Source organism: Drosophila obscura, unplaced genomic scaffold, assembly GCF_018151105.1.
Source record: "Drosophila obscura isolate BZ-5 IFL unplaced genomic scaffold, ASM1815110v1 contig_150, whole genome shotgun sequence".
Taxonomy (NCBI): Eukaryota; Metazoa; Arthropoda; class Insecta; order Diptera; family Drosophilidae; genus Drosophila; species Drosophila obscura.
The window spans coordinates 4,477,876-4,500,323 of NW_024542736.1; the positions used below are offsets into that span (position 1 = coordinate 4,477,876).

A 22,448-nucleotide genomic window follows, 5' to 3' on the forward strand; every position below is an offset into this window, starting at 1 on the left:
AGAGAGAGAGACAGAGAGTGAGAGAAAAGGGAGCATAACATGCGTATGGGGAAAATTTGTGTATTTGCCATAAAATAATTTATCAATTGGAAAATTCTAGACAGGCATGAAAGGAGTGAACCAACCGCACACCCTGCCTGCCAGCCGACAAGGAAGTGGCTAGGGGGGAAAACTCTCAGGAATGCGAGAGGAAATGTTGGGGAAAAAATGCCCAAGTATTTTCCTATCGTTTCTCTGCCATCTCCTGCCCCATCCCGCTCTTCCGTTTTCTGTGTATTTGAGGGTAAAATTATGACAGGAGGAAATAAAAAAGCATAAATTTATTACTGAGCCGAGGACAAGAACGAGGACTACGATGACTACTAAAACTTGGCCACAGGCCCGTGGGGAGCACTGCAGGGCAGGGCCGGGCAGGGCAGGGTACGACTAAAGTAAAGTAAAGATCATAAATAATCGAAGAGGCGACAATATTGGCGCAGGACAATGACAATGAGAGGGGTAAGGGTGCTGCTATGACGTTTTGTGGAGCATATAAATATCATTTCATTCGATTCGCTTCACTTCGGTTTTGGTCAGGCGAGAAGAGAGAGAGAGCGAGAGCGAGAGAGCTCTGTGTATGAAAGGGGCAACGACAGACCGAGGTGGTGGCGCACGCAAGACAAAATAATTGTACAACAATTTGCTGTAACAAGGATATCAAATTTGCGCACGGAGATGCCAAGCAGCAGCAGCAGCAGCGAAAGCGACAGCAGCAGGAGTTCCGAATAAAAAGGATAACGAGCACAATAAAAGAAATGAAACCGTAGACCTGCCCCCGAAAAAAACCAGTTACTAATTGGACAAAGCAAACCGAAAAATGAAAACCGAGATCACAACAGAGCAGTGGAGTGGACAGGACAGGAGAGGAGCGCAGGATGTACGCGCCAAGGATTCTGCAACCGCCGCGGCGTGTGTGACCCAAAAGCCAAATCTTTCTCTGTATCTTTCTCCGTATTCATGTATCTGTGTGTATATCCCTGTCGCTGCCACGCTATTCAAATAGACCCAAAAAAAACCGAAAGAAGAACGAAATAAAAGAGATTGGCTTAGTTAGGTCTAATTTCACTGGCAGACAAAGTGCTTAAAAAATAATTACACGCTGGCAATCAGCAAGTTTCACTGCTTCTATCGTCCCACAGGAAACAGGGAAGAGCTGTACACGCGAGTGTCCCCCGCATAACATTGCCGGCCTTGCTGGCTGGCAATCGTTCTGGGCCATGTCTACGACCCGTTAACAATTGACCGCTGGCTCTAGGAGCCGGGCCAGTAGTGGGCAAGCGCGTCAAATTCAATTTAGTTGCTCGGGCTCTCGGCTCTGTGTAATGTCGTGGCCGCAAATTCACCAACTTACAAGTAATTAGGCAGCTCAACTGCATCTGACCACGCCCACGGCCACAAGACACACACACACACACACATACAGAGACACATCGAGATACATCGAAAGGACACTAAGGACACGCGTCGTCAGCTGCTTTGCGTGGCCGTCGTTTGGGGCCATCGTTTGCTTGATTGTCATCGCCGTAGTCCGACATTCTCGTTGTTGGCTAATTGCAGAATGTGCAGCCGACATCCCAGGACGGCGGATGGTGGACGGTTGGCGGGGGAGGAAGCGGAGGCGCTTTTCTTTGGCCACTGCCACCCCCGCTGCACTCTGTCGCCTTTTTACGTGTTTGACATGCACTTCAGCCTGGGTAATTACCAATTTGCGGCGCCAATTTGGCTGCCCATATCCGACACAGCAACCGCCAAGCGCCGAAGCCAAAGTCAAGTCAAGTCATTCCCAAGCCCAAGCCCAAGCCCAAGCGCAGCCAGCAAAATTTAATTAGTTTGCCATCCAAATGCTGGTCCGTGGTCACAGTATATGTGAGAGCCGGAGCATCTGTGTGTGCGTCAATGTTTGCGCTGGTGTCAGTGCGATTTGAAATGGAAAATGACACTCTTGAAGCAAGTGGAACAAAAGCAATCAAGCCAGAAAGGATAACTTTGAGAGTCGCAGCTTTAGATACTCTTAAATATTAATTTCTTCTATGGCTTGTGCAGGATTTAATCATTTACTCGCTTAAGGCTGGGCCAATCGCTTATCAAGGACTGAATTATAGAACCTTTTCGTTTAGGGCATCACACAAAAGAAAGATAAGTGGAAACATTCAATGTCCAATGGCTGGCCGCAGGCGACGCACAGTTATGAGCAATCGCAGTAGCAGCTATGAGTATCCCTTTGACCCTTTTGTAATCTCTTTAATGTCGGGACACGAATGTTGGACGGAAGAGCAACAGGAAATGGAACAGAAATAAAAGCGTTCCGGGCAATTTTAATTTACTTCGAGTGTCCGCCAATTAATTTAATTTAAGCCTCTGCCGCACAAGGCATGATTACACTTCGACACTTTGACAACAGAACGGAGAGTACTGCCAGCACAATGGCAGGAGAAACACCCTCAACGACCCTCAGCGACCCACAGGGCTAAACGATTGTCCCACAACTCAATCAGGGGGGGGGCCAAAGGTTGCCTTGGCAATCGATTTCCTTAGCCAGAGCTTAAACTCAACTTTAATTAAAGCAATTTCCCTGAACTTGTCCCCAAGCCGAAAGACAGAGACATCCAAATATCGATGCACTTGCTCTACGAATTATGCAGCATTTTTCCAGGAACAGACTCCTCTAGACTCCGGCATCCACAGATAGTCGAAGCTTTGAGAGGAGCTTCACACTCACATGCACACACGCAGACACATGCACGCAGGAGGCACTCGGTGCAGCACTTGCAGCAGCAGCTGTATTCGATATCAAGGGCCCTCGATGGGGCAGCTGCCTCATCCGAGGCTGCTGCTGGTGGCCCGGAAGGGCTCTTCACAGTTTATAGCTCCAAGTGGCAGTTGTGTTGGCAAGTGCAAGTGGAAATTCTCGAGCGTGCTCCGGGTCCACTCTTCAACTGATTACGGTTTGTTTTCCATGCAAGCAACACTCTCCCAAAAGGATATATCGTAATCTATAGATTGTACAAGTCGAGCAGGAAAAGCGCCAAAATGATTAAGTTGACACTCGGGACTTTTTGATTTGGTGTGGAAGGGTAGGGGCAGTGGCAGGGGGAGGGGGATTAAATTTTAGGCAGTTAATGAATATTTGATTAAATATCTAATTGATTGGCGCTCATTCGATTTTAGGAGTAGGTATGACACTTTTTAATTTGATTAAAGTCAGAGGACGCTCGGCAAATATTTAACGCTAATTAAACTCGACAACTAACAGAAGCCATTCAATGGACATGCCAAGGACTAATTAAGATTTTGTCAATTACTTATGGCACAAGTGCCACGCCCCAATGGGGCAGAGAGAGACGAATGTAGAGTCAGCAAAAGAGATAAAGAGAGTGGGAGAGTGGGAGAGAGAGAGCCCTGACGCAACAAACTGCACGCTTCACTGTATGTGTCCGTACAGGCAGCGATCCTGCCTGCCTCTCCTCCTGCTGCTGTTCCTGCTGCTGCTGCTACTGCTGTCCCTGTGTGTCCTGTGCAATCATTAAAATTAATTTATTGGTTTCATTAACTCGACTGCCGCCGGGTCTTTAGCAGCTAGGAGCACATTAGGCGCTTCCACGCCCGCTAAAGCTGCAATTCCTTGCCTTCATCCTTCGGGCTTTCTCTCCCTCTCTCTCTGTCCTTTCGCTTCCTCTTTTTTTCGCCTCCATTCATTCGTTTTCTCTTTTTTGTCCAAAGTCGAAGCCAAATGACACTCTGACGACATTTTGTTTCATTTTGTGTGGCAACCAAGCCAAAATCCGTTGAAAGCATAAGCCAGAAAACACAGGGCAGGCAGCAGCAGCAGCGGCAGCAGGCCGGGATTGAGAGGAGGAAATGGTTCGCTGGCTGCTACCCGGCGTCCACCCCAAAAGTCCACGACGTCAAAGCCTTTGCGCTTGGCTGACCAACAATGAAAATATAATGTCGTCGCTGTAGCCAGGCCAGCCAGCCCTGTACCCTACCTTCTCCACTTCCTCAAGCCCAACAAAAGGAGGGCCCGAAAGAATGGCGCTAAATGAAAATGAACTAGAAATAATCATCATTAGGCACGAGCCACCTTTAGGAACTTTAGCAACAAGTACGTACTTGGACACCGGCTCGAAGACCCTGGCGTTGGGGCTTCGATTTCAGCTTGGATTAGAACTTAAAAGTTTAGAGTGCTTACAGGAATACTTTCTCCAGGTGGATGATGATTCACACGTGTAGCATGTACAGTCTGTATTTTGTTTTATGTCTAGTCCCCCTGGTTCGAGGGTGATTCGAAGTCCACCCGCTTGATGCATTGCACTTTGGCGTGTGCCTGACGCCGCGGGCGCGCTGAGCTGAGCTGCGAATGCCGCAGTGCATTTGGCAAATAAGAAAAATTGCATAAATTTCATTAAACTCGAAATGTCAGGCAACTGTCGTGCACCCACACACTAGCCCATCCTTTACTTTCACTCCCTCTCTCTCTCCGTATAGGGTTTTACATCAGCAATGTCGCCGTCTGCGGCACCGGGACCCTGGCCCCTGGACCCCATTCGCCGCGGCCTGGCAATATTAAAAATTGTGCACCCAAATCCCCAAAGTAATTTATTAAGATGCCTCATGATGTTTTCTACTCTGTATACCCATTACGAGTTTGTCACAAAGTTATGTTGCGGTACTCAAAATTGATGTAACAGCAAGAAAAAAGTGACACCTGTATGTCCAGGTATACAAACAACAAATATATATAAAGAAAACAAATATAAAGAAAAATATTAAGTATTGGTTAATTATAAATGTATGGAGAGAATGGAATGACCAGTCCTTTTTATTTATAGCATTTTATAGTGTATACTTTCTTAGACACATCTACTTGCATATCCTCATGGCCTCCACTGATTACCGGGTATCTAATGGTCGAGTCATTCGAGTACAGCATTTTCTATTGCAATTTTTTGTTATTATTTACGCGCCGTTGACTTCACGCCATTAAAATACACGGCACAGGCCAACAGCACAGCAAAACCCATTTGATATGCAAAAATTGTATGTCGAGCAACAGCTACAGCGCGACACTGTTCCAGGCTGCCTCATTGGATGGCGACTAGAGTCGAGAGTCGAGAGTCGTGGGGCTTTGTTTAGAGGCGACTGCTAATGCCAATGCAGGCGGCGGCGTCTTGAGAGTAAACCCAGAGGAGAGAGAAACAGAGAGTAAGATAGAGAGACACAGAGAAATGGCTGGAGCCACGAGTCAAGTGCTCGACTAATGCATCTGCAGAGCAGCACCAGAGGCATCCATCGTTAGCTTTTTGACATTTATATGAGTTTCTGGCTTGGCCTTAGCCATTTTTCGGCTTTGATTGCAACTCGCAGTTTTTGTGGCAAGGAAAATTGTCATAAATTACTTTGCATTGCTTGTGTGAGTGTGTGTATTTGTGTGTGTATATCTGAAAATCGTAAATCAAAGAAAGAGAAGAGAAGAGGGAGAGAGAGAGAGAGAGAGGGAACGCCAGAGCGAGCACAACGTCTTTGCCACACTGCGTATGTGTGATATTTCATAAAGCGTGTCATGAATTCTAATTACCTTTTTGGTCCACAGAGCAATTGCCATTTCTTTGGTTCGGCTTTCATAAATTTCATTTTTAAATTGCTTTTCAAACTTTTTTTGCTGTACATAGTAAAGCATTGGGCCCCACGCAGATCATCAAATAATAACAATTGTGTAAAAAATTAGCGGATAATGTGAATAATTAAATTTCAACGGAACTCATAACTAGCATGATAGCCATGTAAATTTAATGCCAAACCAAATATACTATGTGTGTAATATAAAGTAATAAAAATAATAATAGTATTCCTCTTTTATTGAATATTTGAATGCTTCCTTTGTTGCCATGTTGCCGCTCTTTGGCCATGGATCGTTGATGGTTTTGGGACTGGGACTGCCATTCATTCCGGGCTGCGATTCATTTATGCATTTCCATGTTAACGTCATAATCTGCGTTATGCAGTTTAGCGTATCAATTACCGCATCGCAGCAAAAAACTGGCATGTAAATAAAATATATGTATGTATGTAGCTACGGCACATGCATATGCATCCAGCGCAAGAGATGACGAGATAGCCAGGCAGACAAAAGGACAGACAGACAAACACATAGAGCGGGAGCGTGGAATATGCACTCCATTCAAGGGTCTCGACTATGGAATACCAGTTAGCCGATTACACTCCAATCAAGTGGTCTCCTTTCATCATCTGTTGGTAGCGCCATTTATTAATTTTCTTTGTTGATATATGGAAACTGTTTTTACTTGGATAAATAAGTTCTTATTTAATATGAAAAGTGGAAGAGGATTTTAAGTCTTCATCCGCATTAGAATTCTAAAGATGTCTTGGTTGTGTCTTTTAACTATTGTTATATTCCTGTTCCAATCTTGTGGGTGCATCATCTACTAAGATCTAATGGTTGTACTTTCAAAAAAATTTTATCTTTTCTAGTCTTAAGATCCACTCCACACTCTGCGATTCAATCGGTGACTACTGAAGGGATTCTTTTGCTCTACCCTTCCAATCCTCTATACCTTTGCTTGCCCACACAAAATATTCTGGCAATAAAAAAAAAATGCTGCAAATCGTTGGATGAAAATAAATTTTACAATTTTTCGCAAACAAAAACAGGAATGGAATTTCTTTTGCAGCAATGAATAAAAAATGCAAATCTGCCAAATCAAAAATTGATTTGAATTGCAATGCGGTAAGTACAATTGAACGTTGAACGTTCGTGGGGTTCCGGTGTGGGGCGAATGGGTGAATAATTCAAAGTGGGGCAATGGCCATGGCCATGATGACATGAAAAATTCATTAAACGCGTCCTAGCCGCAAAAAGGGCCAACCACAATGGGTGCAGCGGTGCTGCACTGTGAATGTGCCCGTAAATTGCACAACGAGGCATTGATGAATGGCACTGGGAAAATCGCAATGGAATTAGAAATCTCGAATTTCCAGCAAAATACTTCTGTCATTCGACACCCCGCATTCGACTACTGTTGATATTTTACCTAAAATTCTACAGAAATCCCGGCGACGACCATTCATTAACAGACTGTGGTTGGGGCCACATACGAGTTCAACATAAAGTCGCACAAATATTTGCACCGCTTCGCTGGCCATTCGTTCGATGGCCGGCGGGGACTTAGTTAATAAATTAGTAAAAATGTTGCTGGTGACAATGTTGTTGGTCGAACGCTTGTCACACGACAGGCGCGACAATGGCTATGATAATAGAATTTTTGGCGCATTTTTGAACATGAGCGACAGCTGCAATAATAATAATAACAGCAGCAGCAACAACAGCAACACCAATATCTGCATCAGCATCAAGAAAAACTAAAAACATAAACAAAAATATGGTTTGCTCGACCAACATTTCGAATACCCTTGAAAACAGATTTATTTATGGTGATAAAATGAAACGATTTTCATAATTTGTTTAATATTTAGAATTTTGTATTGTAGAATCAAAATTTTGCAATCTTTCTGCTATGCAAAATATCCATTGAAAATCATTAAACCCTCTCCAAAAAAGGGTATTTCATGTCAGACAAGCGCCGACATGAGCAAAGTGTTTGTAAAATATGCCAAAAACTCGAATTGCCTGGTTGTTTGGCCGTGCACATGGACCCATCCTCCACCCATCCTCTCCACATGCCATTACACCACTAGCCAACCTGGGGGTGGATTCTAAATATTTTCCAACAAGCACAGCCTAAATGCAGGTCCACACATCGCGATGTGTACCTCCATATAACATATAGGACAGACCCAATATGAAGTTTGTTTGTAGAGCAGGGGACCAACCGACCAACGACCGATACAAACGACCCACGCACGCCATTGTTGAGGCCGCCATCGCTTTTGACGTTGCAATAAATTTCCACGTTTATTTATTATTGTGCCGCACGTCACTGATAATTAAAAATAAATCAATTTTTAATGGCCGCCCGCTTCCTCTCACGAAGCGTAGGCTCATAACGCGGTTCTTCTGGATGAGTGGTCATGTTACCGGTGGGTTTTTCGGTTTTTCGCACAAAAAGCAATTAGCACACGTTTAGAATGGGGAAAAGTTTAATAAGGTTTTACCGAAAGGTAAATCAATGCATGTGCCACAGGGATTCGATGCGATGCGAGGCACGTAGAGTGCTGTTGCTGTTGCTGCTGCTGCTACGTGAAAAGCGGCTGGCAGACACGCTTTTAAGCAAATCAGTTTATGATTCAGAGACAATACTTCATCAGGCGGTGCCTTATGCACACACAGACATGCACACACACGCACACATGACGTGCCCCAAAATGGCCAACAATAAGCCTTAACTTGGCTAAGCACCATGCAGGAGTCAGAGTCAGAGTCAAAGAGAAAAGTGAAAAAAAGGCATAGACGAAATTGTGCGAAACAGAAAAATGTTTATGCGTCACGTTGTTGCAATCATTAGACGAAGGAGCGGCAGAGAGCGTGTGTTTGGAATCAGCAAACGCCAGGCATCAATATGGCCAACAATTGTCTTGGCCAATTGTCTCACAATCTCTCTACGTGGCAGAGACAGCTCCCTAGTTGCCACTTTTTCGATGGAAATATGGTAGCATGGATGGTTGGAATTACTGGAATGGTGGGTGTGTAATGAACTCTGTCATCCCTTGATTGAAGGTCATCCTTCTGCCGCTTTAATTATGCAGTGAACTCTTTGCTGTTTATTTGAATGTCTGCACTCTTTTATGGGCATCACCCACCACAAACGCCGTAAATCTAATAACATAAGCTCGACACGCAGTCAGAGATGGAGATGGAGATGGTGATGGAGACAGGCGACAGGAGGCCCTCTTTTCCTCTCTCTCTCTCTTGTTATTTATATGCATGCATAAATATCTGGGACGAAGTCCTGACCACAGTTGACTTGGTAACCGCAGAAAATGGCATAAAAGTCAACATGTTGAACCAGCAGCTGGAGGAGAAATATATAGCTTCAGATATTATGCGTGTGTGGCTCTGCTGTTCTCTTCTGGGCTGTGCTATATGCGACTTTTCATATCTGGCTTCGAGGCTATAAAGTATAAATTACGGCAAATGTGTTACGCAGCGGCAAAGCAACAGACCCACAGCCACAGCCAGAGCAAGAGCCATGGCATGGCATGGCATGGGCCTCTGCCGCTGCCGCTGCCGCACGCACAACTAACTAACAACTATTAAGCCTCTGGTTGTGCCACTGTGCCGCAGTTCCTATCTCTGACTCTGGCTCCGACTTCATCTCCGTGTGAAATACAGCCCAAAGACAGGCAGACGCGGAACAGTAATCAACATGCGTGGCACTGGGCACATTTTACACATGCGCTATGCCATTTTTCCGGTGATTAAGTGTTTATAAGTCTATAAATTAACTCGAACACACGACAGACAATGGCCACCAGTCCAGCAGTTCAGCAGTCCAGCAGTTCAGCAGTCCAGTAGTGCTGCATGTTTCATGGGGTGCCCATGTGGTACATACTACACGAATGCGTGCTATGTATATGCCGAAGGCATATAGTTACGTATATTAATTATAATATTCATCGTATCAATCATTCATTAATCAGCTAGTGTGGAAAGCGCATTGCAAGTAGTTAAGTTATTACGAATTCAAGAAACTATACAAGGCACAAAGCTAAAGCTGTGTAGCCAATAGTCCCACTGGTTATTTATTATTGTGCGTCGATTGCGTGGGAAGAGTTACACATTTGTCATCGAAATGCATCGAAGGATGGGTACCACCCACTTGGTGGTACCACCCAGTGTGAAAAGAGATGGTATAAATACAGACATTTTGGTTTGACAGCTCCCAGTTCGGACGTGGGCCCAGTCAACAGCTAGACACAGCACAGGATAAACAGTGAAACGCAATGCTTAAATTGTTGGAAGAGCCAGATCCGTCGAATCTTATGACCTCGCAGGATTCATTCAAGTTGATTAAGCACTCCATGATCTCAATGGGATGGATACCCCCAGAAGGTGGATGGACACCTGTCCGAAAAGTGATAGCGATTATCATCGTTGCTTGGTCCACAGTCTATGTGCCAATTGGAATCTATATTACGTTTTACGTGGGTTTTAAGAACCTTTCAGTAACGGAAGTGCTGTCGGCGCTGCAGGTCGCCATCAATGCAACGGGATTTGCTTTCAAGTTGCTTTTCTTAAGACTCAATCTGTCCAGCTATTACAAGATCAAGGATCTGCTTGTCCTCATGGACGCGCGTTGCATCGACGTCCAGGAGCGCATCGAAGTGCATCGCTGGGTGGCACGATGCAACATTGCATATCTCATCTACCAAGCCATCTTCACCACCTATACCGCCTCGACCTATATCATTGCAGCCTTCTCGCGTATGGCGCCATGGAACATCTACTATCCATTCATTGATTGGCACGACGGCTCGATGAGCCTTTGGATAGTTTCAGTGCTGGAGCTGATTCCCATGTACCTTATAGTTTACAAAACCGCCATGGTGGATTGTTTTTCGCTACTGTTTAGTCTGATCTTACGGGCCCACATAAAGCTCCTCAGGCAGAGAGTTGAGAAGCTTTGCACGGACCCCAGTAAGAGTGATGATGACAACAACAAGGAACTGGAGAATTGCATTGAGGATCACAAACGTATTCTGGAGTATAAACTGAATGTTCAATAATTGAATTTGTATGTGATTATCTTCTGAATTTTCCTATAGATACGCCTCAATCATGCGTCCCATGATCGAGCCAGTCATCTTTGTGCAATTCCTGCTGGTCGGCTTGGTCCTGGGCATATCCATGATCAATCTGACCTTCTTTGCGGACTCCTGGGCACGGTTGAGTACATTGGCTTATATATTCCTTCAGATTGCCCAGACGTTTCCCTTCTGCGGCACCTGTGACCTCATCATCGAGGACTGTGAGTCCCTGGCCGTGGCCATATTTCACTCCAACTGGAGGAGCGCGAGCCGCCGATATGTGTCCACTTTGTTTTACTTCCTGCAAAATGTCCAGGTACCGATCTCCTTCACCGCCGGATCTATATTCCCCATTGGCCTGAGCACCAACATCAAGGTAAGGAATCGAGAAGCCTTTCAATTTCAATTTCGACTCTAATTGTCTCTCGAATTCCTCTACAGGTCGCCAAGCTGGCATTCTCTGTGGTTACATTTGTGAATCAATTAGGATTGGGACAATGAAGAGCAAGTAAATAGCTACGAACTAACTAGATCACATTTATAATTCTCACTCAATAACTATATCAAATACCTGCAATAAATAAACATTAGCTTGTTGTTACCCTGAAGGGCAATGGTCATCAAAATATTTCCCCACACAGGCTGTCCAAAAAGGCGCCCCTGTATGATCTCATTCTATTCGGATTATGGCATTCATCGAGCTATGATACATATATTGAATGCAAGCGAAGGTCAAGAAAATGGGAATTTGGAGTAAGACAACGCCTTGCAAGTAATTATTGAATCAAGAATTCAGTACAAAAAACGCAATAATTGATTATTGTGTGTCGAATGCGTGGGAAAACCCTCACAGTATTCCCAAGGCTATAGGGGAAATGGAATCTGTCGAGCTGGAAAATGCATTGCACTTGATTATTACATCAAGAATTCAACAAACATTGTTCATGAGCTAAACAAAACAATAACGGGGTCTCTCCTAACCTGACCTGACAGGAATGGTTCCGAAATATCCTACTTCCCATGATTTTGTGCGTCCAATGCGTGGGAAGAGTTACACATTTCTCATCGGAATGCACTCAACAAAATGTTCCATTTGCAATGAAACATTTACCATTCCGTCGTAGAACGTATCCTCCCACTTTTCTGAGTGTAAAAGGATATGGTATAAATAGAAATGTTTTGATTTTCCGATTGCAGTTGTGAAATTATCCTAAAGCAAAGGACACTCCCAGGGACAGTGCATTGTATTTATATTTGAAGTTGGATCCATTCGAGTCTCAGATAGAAATCCACGCTGATTTAATTCCTGCACAATCTTCAGCAACAAATTATGAAACATGGAAACAAACATCAGCATCAATCGCATAGCATTCATAGCCAATAATTAATTAATGTTCTGGTTGCCACTTTGGTCACCTTTATGAAGCAAATGAGCATTTACTCTAAACGCCAAAGAAGCAGAGGAGTAAGTGGCAAGAACAGTAATCAAATATGAAATCCAAAAGGGGGGAAACACACACACACACAAAATACTGTAGAATGGCCCAATTCTGCGGCTTGCACTGCCCCGACTTTCCACGTTTAGCTTCAATTTCTTCGTTTTGTGTGTGTTTCCTCTGAAGAAACACAATTATGTAAACAAATGAGTGGTGGAATCAACACAGTCAATTAAAATTCGAGAAAATGAATTGCTTAAGATACGCATAAAATTGATTTACAGATTCGCCAATGACAGCGTAAACAAGAATTCAGTTTTAATTGCGGTTAAGCCAGGAGCAAAGTCTGCCAGCTTCTCCACTTTCCCATTTCCCGGGAAATCCCACAGTTCAAAGTCTAGCCGCTGGCGCAAATGTTCTTTGCCTGTCTTTGATGTGGAGCGACGGCTACAAATAACTAACTGCTGGAAGGACCTGCTGGTGGCACCGAGAGAGGCACTGGCACCGGCACTGGCACTGGCGCCGACACCAGCAAGGATGCTGGTAGAACCAACATTTACATAAACTGAAATCAAACTGGAAATAGAGGCCACCACGAATGGAAAGCATGAGCACTCATATTTAATGTAAACGCAACGAAAAGCCTGCGGAAAATTAATTTGCATTTTTCCCACCCAAAACAAAAACCCAGCCGCCACAGCCGCCACAGCCGCCGCAGCCAGCAACTGGCAAACGGCAACAACTGGCATACATTTGCAATCGAGTTTGTACATAGTTTTCCCAAAAACACAAGTTTTCACTTGCCCAAAATTCGCTGGGGAAATGCGGGAAACCCTTACCTCACATTTGTCCCGGGGCAAACACACACACACACACTGACAAAAGATGTCTCCATTTCAGCGAGAAGGAGTCCATGAGGAGCAGGAGGACCAACTGTACACGCGGCACGCGTAGACGCATTAAATCAAATTAAAAGCCCCGCTAAAAGAAGTGACAAAACCCCAGGTAAATCCCATTTTAAATACAAATAGCATGCGTACGCGCCCTGGGGGGGGCCAGCGGGAGAAGGAGAGCCAGAGCCAGAGTCGGCGTTGGAGTAGTCGTCTCTGAGTGGTTCTGTGGCACACATTTTTCCAGGAGGCTTAGCGGTGCGGCGCCTGTAATCTTAGTTTAAGTTGATTGTACGACATCCGAATAGAGGACAGAGTGTAGAGGATAGAGTGAAAAAGCTGTAGCAAAACACGATCCACAGTAAAATGCTTTAAATAAAAATTTGTGGGCCCAGGCATTAGAGCCGGGGAAAATGGGTTTATCTGTTTGTTTGTCGGAGTCTAAGGGTTTGTCTGGCGCAACACTTTGGGGTCTGGCAACAAGGGGGCTAAGACACTCTCGTTTGCCTCTGTGTTTTGGGTTCGGTTCGGGAATTGCTTTTAGCGTAATTGCAAGTGTATTCCCAAAAGGTGGCTCGGAGAGCGACTCCGCCTTTAGGCCCGAGCGGCGCTTGGAATCGGCGGTTGTGTGTTGTGACCATATTTGAACGTTGCCGCATTTCAATTAACCCGTGAATATTCGAGCCCATGGCTCGCCCCCGGTTTTTTGTTTCGTTAGTTTTTATTAGTTTTTAACCTTTTGGCTTTGCACAATGCAAGTGAATGCCTGCCTGCCTGCCTGCCTGCATGTCTGCCTGCATGCCTGCCGTTGAACGCAGCTAAATCAATCAGTGCAGCGATCAATCAAAAAATTCAATCACCATCAATTGCAGGTCCGCAAACAGAGAAGTGAGCGGCGGCTGAGCCACAGGAAAAAATAACAGCTCAGAGACTCATTCATTAACTGTAAAACGATTCTGGCCAAAGCCGAAAATTGCAAATCGACAAAACCCAAGCCAAAGCCAAAGGCTCGGAGCACTTTACTTGACTATTCAGCCAAAAACAGTTTTGCCTTCTGTGTACTTTACGATGGCCGATGCAGAACCCCACACCGACTGCTGCCCTCCTGGACTATGTTTTTTTTAGCATATGATACGACACACTGGAAAAAATTACGAACTTCTCGATATGGAGTTAAGGAAAAAAAATTAACACAAAAAATGAGAGTTATTTTTTTAAATTTTATTTGAATATAAATTCAAAATCAAAATCCAATCTGGCAAATTCAATGTAATTCGAAATGAAGGAAACAAAAATATAGAAAATGTGTGTAAAAGTAATGTAACGTAATGTACTCCTCCTTTAAGTGTAAGGATTTCATATATTTTATTTCCACTCGCCCCTTTAAGATCTATCACTGCCCATAGTAAAAATCCTAGAGAATGAGAAGGATTGTTCGCCCAGTGTAGTACATAGCTGTGGTGTGTGTGTGAAATTTTGTGGCTTGTAAAAATCACTTTTTAAAGCATATCGGCCTTTGCGACAGATACACGCATTGAAGCGTGGGCACTTTTGCGTTTTGCCAGGCAAAAACCAAACCAGGAGCACAGGACTGAACGAGAACGAGAATGGGGATGAGGTTGAGGATGTGGATATGGAAGAGCAGCAGGCTAAGGACCATTCCATGCCACACGATTGAAGGCAGCCAGCCAGTATACTTGTATTTATTTTATTCCAGCTCGTTCTGGCAGTGCATAAAACTGTTTTTAACATGGCTCTGTTGGTTGTTTTTTTGTTCGTTTTGTTCGTTTCGTTTGGGAGGAGCGGAGCCCTTTTTATGCCAAATGTAAGCGATCTGCACGGAACTGACACAAATACGGGACTCTGCCAAAGGGATGGGGATGGTGTGGCATGAAAGCCGAGTGTTGGACAAGCAGATTTAAACCGTTACGGTTTACCTGCCACTATACAACACACGCACCCCGTGCCACCTACATCTACCTATGGATACGTAGTACGTACCACATACATATATATTTACACACATATATGTATATATATTTAAATAAAACGCTTTCGCATCAAGCAGGACAGCGTCGCACTTTGCGCAATCACAGACAAAAACGCGGCCAGTTGGGGCGTGCTACAGTATGAGAAAGGGGCAGAACGGAGATGACAGAGTGCAGTGGTATGGTGTGGTGTGGCGTGGCGTGGTAGGAGAAGGAACCAGCTTCCATTGATTTCACACAGCTTTGGCGAAGAAAAACACATAAAAGCCGTTTCAGTGCAACAGAAAAAAGCTTAACATTATACAACAAAAAAAAAGAGGGAAAAAGGTTGAAAGTCGAAGCATTGGATACCCTTGCACTTGTGCAGGTGTCAGGTGATCAGGTTGGAAAAATAAATGCGAAAATCATTATATTTCTTTTATATTCAAATTAAATTTGTTTTCCAAGACAAAGATGAATGTGCCACAAATTTGTAAAATTTATTAGAATTGTCTGTGTCTTGTGTATCCACCGATTGCTTATATTATTCTGTTCTGGCCGAATGGATAAACTTTTCGGGGCCGTAAAAAGTCCTCCTCAAACACCCAATACCCTCTGCTAGAGTATCCAAAAAAGAACCCTTTCTATACACACACTAACACATACACAAATGGAAATGCAAATATAAATACGACAACAGGGAGAGCGGAGAAGGGGGGTGGGTGTGGTGGACTTGGCAAAAATGTTGTCGTCACGTGGCCGCTGCATAAGCTGAAATGAGTTACATCAAATGCTTTTGGCTTTCACAGGAAATGGCAGCGCAATGCATTTTTATTTACATCTAAGGACACTAGTAGCAGCAGCAGCAGCAGGGGGAAAGCCATTAAGGAATTGCTCGGCAATTGAAATGTCCAAGTCAAATAAAAAGCGAGGGGTTGCCGGAGCCGGAGCCGTTACCCCAGAGCCCAGATCCCAGACATTCATTCGACGCAAGAAGGATAGGAGTATGGGGAGTCCTGTGGCTTGTCAGGCATTTGATTAAAATTAAAAATACTTGGACTCTCCACAGGCTTTGATGTCGACCACATCACGGGGCATCTATCTACCCACTCTATCGTCCCGCTCTTTGGTTGCCTTTCTCCACCGTGACCATGATTTATGCGAAGCAGCATAATGAAAGGACCAGAAGGACCAAAGAACGACCAACTGACTGTATCATCTGGCTGGACGCGGTAAACGATTGTCGGCGCAAAGCGTTCGATTAAGGTAAGCGAAAATAAATTGCAAAGTATTACGGCTAAATGGTGTTCTGCCAAAAGAGTTCTCGCTTCGCGCGCTACGCACACGCCCCATGGGGCACAGTCCAAACATAAACGAGGCAGTGCCAGTACCAGTGCCAGAGGCGTTGAAGTGCTGCTGCAACACTCGAGAGTTTGCTCGCGAGCTCGAGGCAGATGGCAATCAATCATCAATTACGATTAAATCCATCAGGAATTATGCGTTAAATTGATGGAAAGTCAGCTGGCAGTTGGCTTGAATTATGGCGTTAAATCAATTTTCGTTCTTTAGTTAAATCAATGGAACTATTTCTCCGGCCGTTGGCCTCGGCTTTAGCTTTGGCATTAGCATTAGCTGCAACCGTCAGTCAAAGTCAGGCTGCCAGATGGTAGAGTCAGATCCGGGCAGCTAATGCCGAGGCAAATGCTCTGAACAAACTTTAATCGCCCGCCAGAACACTCATGCTCACTCTTCTCTCCCTCTGGAGCTGGAGCTGGATCCCGGGCTTCAAGTGACGGCGTAAAACTTTCGCCAGGCCAATAAACCAGGGCCCAGCGACAGCCAAGCGACAAGGCTGCCTGGCTTGGCTGCTGGTCTCCACTCTATTCGACTCCACTCCACTCGATCCCAGCAAAAGGCAGGACAAGCCGACACTGTGACGCATCGACCTGGACCTGGTGCTAGTCCTGGTCCTGGACTCAGGCCCCTCGCTGAATGTTTGCAGCGTCCCCCTTCATCGCTCTCTACGAGAAATGAAAATATTTTCTTGCATTGCGCTCAGCGAAATTGAAGAAAAAGCTGGAGAAAATTAAGAAAAGAAGAAAGGAAAGCTTTAGTTTTATTACGACTATGAGCTACCTATGAAGAGCAGTAGAATCCATTTTTAACAAAATATATATATATATAAAATACTACAAAAATATTTTTGTTTTAATTCCTACGATCCTAAAGACTTTTGGCATGTTAATAATAGCTATAGCAAATTTTAATTATTTTTCATCTCTTACAATCCAAACTCAATGAGGGATCAACAGAGCTGTTTCCACTGTCGTTTACACACATTTTCAATAGCCCAATATACCCGTTTGACCGGGTATCCGATAAAAATCAACTGAACAGAAGAAAAACTGCAAATCGCAGTGCATCGTCCAGCCTGTCCGTCCCTTGTCCGCCTGTCCGCCTGTCCGTCTGTCTGTCTGCCTGTCTGGGGTGTCTGCGCGTCAATTGACTGCAATAATTCTGGGGAAAAAGCACAAAGTGTAAGGCTGCCGAGATGCCGAGCTGCCAGGCCAAGTAATTTATTTATCAAGTTTCGAGCTGCAGCTTGAAAACTTAATACGGGACCAAATTGAATGCTGTGCACAGAAGGAACCGAACATCTTAAATTGCATCGAAAATGAAGGCCAAAAGCAGTTCCCAGTCAGAGTTTGGGCCATAACCAAAGCGTACGAACAACCAAGTCGATTAACGCTCGATCATCAATAGAGAGAGAGTGAGAGTGAGGAGAGAGAGAGCGGCCATCGATAGCATTTGAAGGGTGCTTGTCCCTAACCAAATTGCACTTTACCACAAAATTCAATTTTCGCATCCTCTGTGTGGCACTCTTTGCCCCCGCTGTTGCCTGCCGCATGGAATCCTGGCCAGTAAGTAGCAATTCATGCGTGAACCTGACAAGGACACACCACCCACAATCCACAACACCCAGAGTTCAAAGAGTAGGTGTGGGTATGTGCGCGGTATGGGGCATGCCACAATTTACCCTACCGTATCCGCTGCCGCTGTTTGCTGCTTGCTGTTTGCTGCATGCCAGCATAAGCAAATAAAAAAGAGTGAAAAATCGAATGCGTATCCTTTGTGCAAAGTATCGAAATGACATTTATGCAGAAAGACATATGGGCCAGGGGACTCGACAAACTTTTCTTTATCGTCGAGCGAGAGCCATACACAGCAATCGCACTCCAATCGCAAATATTTGTCGAATGCCACAACACAAGGACCCATCGAGAAGGACCCACACACAGGAAAGGGAAAGTGTGGCAACTGTCTATAGCCGCCACTCATTGGTGCCCCCAATTCCATTTGGAATCCCTTGTCCTCGTTCTCCATTGCCAGGTATTTGCATTGAATGGCAAATGGTGAAAGCAGTCTCTAATCGAAGGCAAAATATTCAATATAAATAATTGATGCGCACTTTTTTCCCCCTTCCCACTTCAACCCACCCATTTACCCCATCCGTTGCATGCAACAATAAAAACAATGGCAAATGCCAGCTGCTGCTGCTGCTGCTGCAATGGCAAAACAATTTTGCATACGTTTTCTACATGTATGCATACAGTATGTACTCTGGCAGGACCTTGTGCCCGCCGCCCACTGATTGATGTCCTTTTTGCTGGCATTGTTCTTGTTGTTTTCGCAAATTGGTATCCATTGAGCTAGAAATGGGGGCGGCTTCGGCTTTGGCTTTGGCTTGGCTGGGGCCGCCTGTCTGTGGCACACTTTCAAGGTTGCGCTTGCTGCCGCATTAAGTGTCCTGTCCACACGAGAAAAAACGAGCAAAAAAAGGAGGCTAAAACCCATTGCATACTTATGAGGGCAAAGTGTATAAGTCTCAATTAAAATTTTACGCCCGTTTGCATTTAAAGTGCATGTGTTTTGAGCTTATGTGTGTGTGTGTGTGTGTGTGTGTGTGTGTGTGTGTGGGGTTGAGAGCGAGAGAAACAGACCCTGAGAAGGGGGAGAGTATAGTGGGAGGCAGGCTACGGGTTAAGAGGGGCTCAAGCTTTAAGAACTCGAGTGTGTGCGGTGCGGTGTGTAGTGTATAGGCCATGGGCTCGACTGTTTGGTAGTTAGCCTACAGGCAGCAGCAGCAGCAGAAACACCACCATCTGGGCCACTTGCCCCAGCTATGTGCAAACTTTTTCCAAACTGCATGCTGCAGCTGCCACAAAGCCTAGGCTTGTGGGTGTATGTTGAAAGCTTTTTTGTTGTTTGTGGGCCTTCCACAGTGTGCACAAAAGCGTATTTAATGAAACGGAACTTTAAACATAATTGAGTAAGTGCTGCCATGCTCCCAAATTTGACAAAGCATATTTTGTACGGTATCTAAGCCCCTCCGATGCGTTACAATCTCTCTCTTTTGTGTGTGCCTTAAATGTGGCAGATCTGATGGGTGGGGGGCTCAAAACTGAAAGGCAATATTGATAATGGGGCATTAGGTGCATATAATGTGAAGATGATGATAACGATAGTGGGCGAATCTCTTTTTAATTGTTCTCTCTATTTAATCGTGCTCTTATCGCCTCTGATATTTGTACGTATAAATATTTAATTATTCTACACAATATTTCACTTACGCCCTAATATATTTTCTTTAGATTTTGAATCACTTTTCCTTTCGCATGTTTGCATACATTTGTAACCTTTAATCTGTGTGTGTGTGTGCTTTTATATCTAATAATAAATATTTACTTTCACAGCAAAAATGCTTTGACAGCATCCCAAACTACCAACACCGTGGCACCACCCACCCACACGCGTTTCTATGCCCACCCACATGTGAAATACATTTTTTATTATCATCTTTTTGTGTGTGTTATTCTTTTAGTTTTGTTTTGGCAAAATAGAAATACAAATAAAAACAAAATCAACTTGCAAAATATGTTGAATATTTTACAGGGCGCACAACAATGGCCATAACTAAAAGGCGCCAAATGAAATATGCAACAAAAGCGAAGAGCGCGTGGCACAGCCAAATAAATTGAAAACCGAAAGAAAAAAAATTGCAGCAACAAATTGAAAGAGCAAGGAGTGGGAGTGCTAGTGGTAGTGGTAGTAAAGGAGAGAAAAAATGGAAAATGGAAAACACAAGCGTAGAGAGAACTTGGTTAACAAATTGCAGCGAATATTAGAAGCGAAGTCTAATGCAGCGGATGCAATGGATGTGCAACGGACAATGGACCCATATTTCTGACAACGAATTAAAAAGTATCCAACTGGAAATGTATGTGGCAGAGACAGGGGCAGCGCAGGGACCGAGAAGGAGCGAGAGTAAGTGACAGGCGCCGGGACAAACGCAATAAACTGCCAGACAGGAGCAGGGACAACAAACCGAACTAGAAAGAAAGGGTAACTTCGGCTTAAAGTTCCATTTAGACATGAGCAAACTTAGCTTCCAGAGTATTTTTATTTTTTATTAATGTGCAATCACAGCACCAAAGCGACAACAATCAGTGTCGAATCCCAGGTACAAACGCAAGTCACCCACCCTCCTTTCATACCAACCAACATTTATAATATTTTCCATTTTTTTTAAATATTAATCCATTTTTTGCATTTAAAATCTCCACTCTTTTTTAAGACTACAACAAAATAGCTAAAGAAAATACTCTAGCAACTAGCATCGATTTTCCTCATAGCCGAAAAGAAACAAGTTGATGATGTGCAGCCGCCACACATAGATACAAAATAGTGTGGTGTGTATCTATATATTTGTGAGAGAGCAGTCAAGCATTAGAGCATGGATGTGGGCCCTGGGATAGAGTCGGACTTGGAGCTTTTCATATTTCCGCTCGAGTCTGCTGCCAGGACAATTTTTAAAAATTCAATTTTCCTTAACATCTAAGCGGTTTCTCGTGTGTGTGTGTGTGTGTGTGTGACTGTAGGTTTTCCACTATAAAAGATGCAGCACAGGAATAGCTAGAGAAAATTGCCTTTTGCGGAGAGTCCCCCCACAAATTGCCAAAGCAAGGAGACAGGAGGCAAAATATCAAAAATAAAATAATAAATAAAAGAAAAACAAGAAAAAAGCAAAATAAAAACAAAGTAAGACTGCATAAGAATAAACCATATAAAAATAAGCCCAGAGAAATGGAAAACACCAGCGGAGATGCATTGGAAAATCATGGCCTAGCTCCTATTTCTCTTTAAGCTGAATTTCTGTTTAGGAAAATTGCAGAAAATGCAATTTGAGCTCATGATCACACCCACACATGCCAGCAGTATATACTCGTATACATTGTACATATATTCGATATACGAGTTTGTGTGATATATCGAGGCAGAGCAGAATTTCATTATTTGCTGGAAACACGCCTCCCAGACACAATACATAATGGCTCCGAATGATGCATGACCCCAATGGAGTTCCGGGGATTGCTCTGCTCAGCTGTGCTGTGCGTTGATGTCTAATCCTTAATATTAAATCCATACAATCAATTTGCAGACAGTTGTACCAGAGAGGGGGAACTTATGGGGTGGAGTAGTGCTGCCATGTCGTACAAAATGTGAGAGAGTGAAGTGCTGCTCTGCTTGGAAATTATAGTATGTAGAAGTCCTGTTCTGCACGAAAAATTGCGGGAGGACAGAAGGCCAGTTCTGCTCGACAAAAATCCAATACCTCTTTTCGTCTGAAAATCTGTGTGGTGTAGAGGGTTCTCTCTAAGCCGTCAGCACGTGACAGTGCATTATTAGTGGGCAGATCGAAAGGACCGCCTCCAGTCATCAACCGGGAATTCAATTTTCTGCACAGATACCTACTCGTACGCTGTTGCAGGGCGTGTGCGATAGGGTGATGAAAAATGCAAAGGGAATAATGAAAGTCACCTTTGGCACAATAATTCATCATTGTGTGTGCGAAAAGCAACACCAAAAGCAGCAGCAGCAGCGAGGTTCTCATATCAAATGAAATGCATAGTCATGCAATGTCAGCACACACATACACAGACAGGCCACAGATGCAGATACAGGCAGGACACGGACAGCCAGGGAGAGGCATTTACACAGATACATGCAAGCATTGGGGCACAGACACATAGAGGCACAGAGGCACAGAGGCACAGAGGGATGACCTACCTAACAACGTGGAAAAACAAATAATGCAATTTTTTTATACTATGCTCCTACTGTTTCCCTTGTTGTTGCTGTTGTTGGTTGGTGATGACATACACATGGATACCCCCCACACTATATCCTGGTATATATTCCGTCTCTGACTGCAATCTACGCACCCAGACAGCAGTTCCTCCTGCCTTCTGGCAGTTGATGTATGACCCAGAGCTCGCCGACCAGCCAGACTCCGGTACGGGCGGGGGTCAACAGCCAGGGAATTGCTGAATAGA

General features: G+C 44.3%; 2 protein-coding genes across 3 annotated transcripts in view; one reads left to right on the plus strand and one right to left on the minus strand.

Annotated features, from left to right (window-relative positions):
• The window catches only part of LOC111068891 (opioid-binding protein/cell adhesion molecule), a 137,296-nt gene that overhangs the window by 70,003 nt on the left and 44,845 nt on the right, over positions 1-22,448 (minus strand). The window lies entirely within an intron of this gene.
• Positions 9,918-11,330, plus strand: LOC111068908 (odorant receptor 98a). The gene is made up of 3 exons (XM_022358701.2): positions 9,918-10,718; positions 10,780-11,137; positions 11,203-11,330. The coding sequence occupies exons 1-3, from the start codon at positions 9,958-9,960 to the stop codon at positions 11,260-11,262; spliced, it is 1,179 nt and encodes a 392-aa protein (XP_022214393.1). The 5' UTR covers positions 9,918-9,957; the 3' UTR covers positions 11,263-11,330.

Coding starts and splice junctions, on each gene's coding strand:
- LOC111068908 (XM_022358701.2), top strand. CDS start 9,958: ATGCTTAAATTGTTGGAAGAGCCAGATCCGTCGAATCTTATGACCTCG. Junction 10,719..10,779: donor GATCACAAACGTATTCTGGA/GTATAAACTGAA, acceptor ATTTTCCTATAG/ATACGCCTCAATCATGCGTC. Junction 11,138..11,202: donor GCCTGAGCACCAACATCAAG/GTAAGGAATCGA, acceptor ATTCCTCTACAG/GTCGCCAAGCTGGCATTCTC.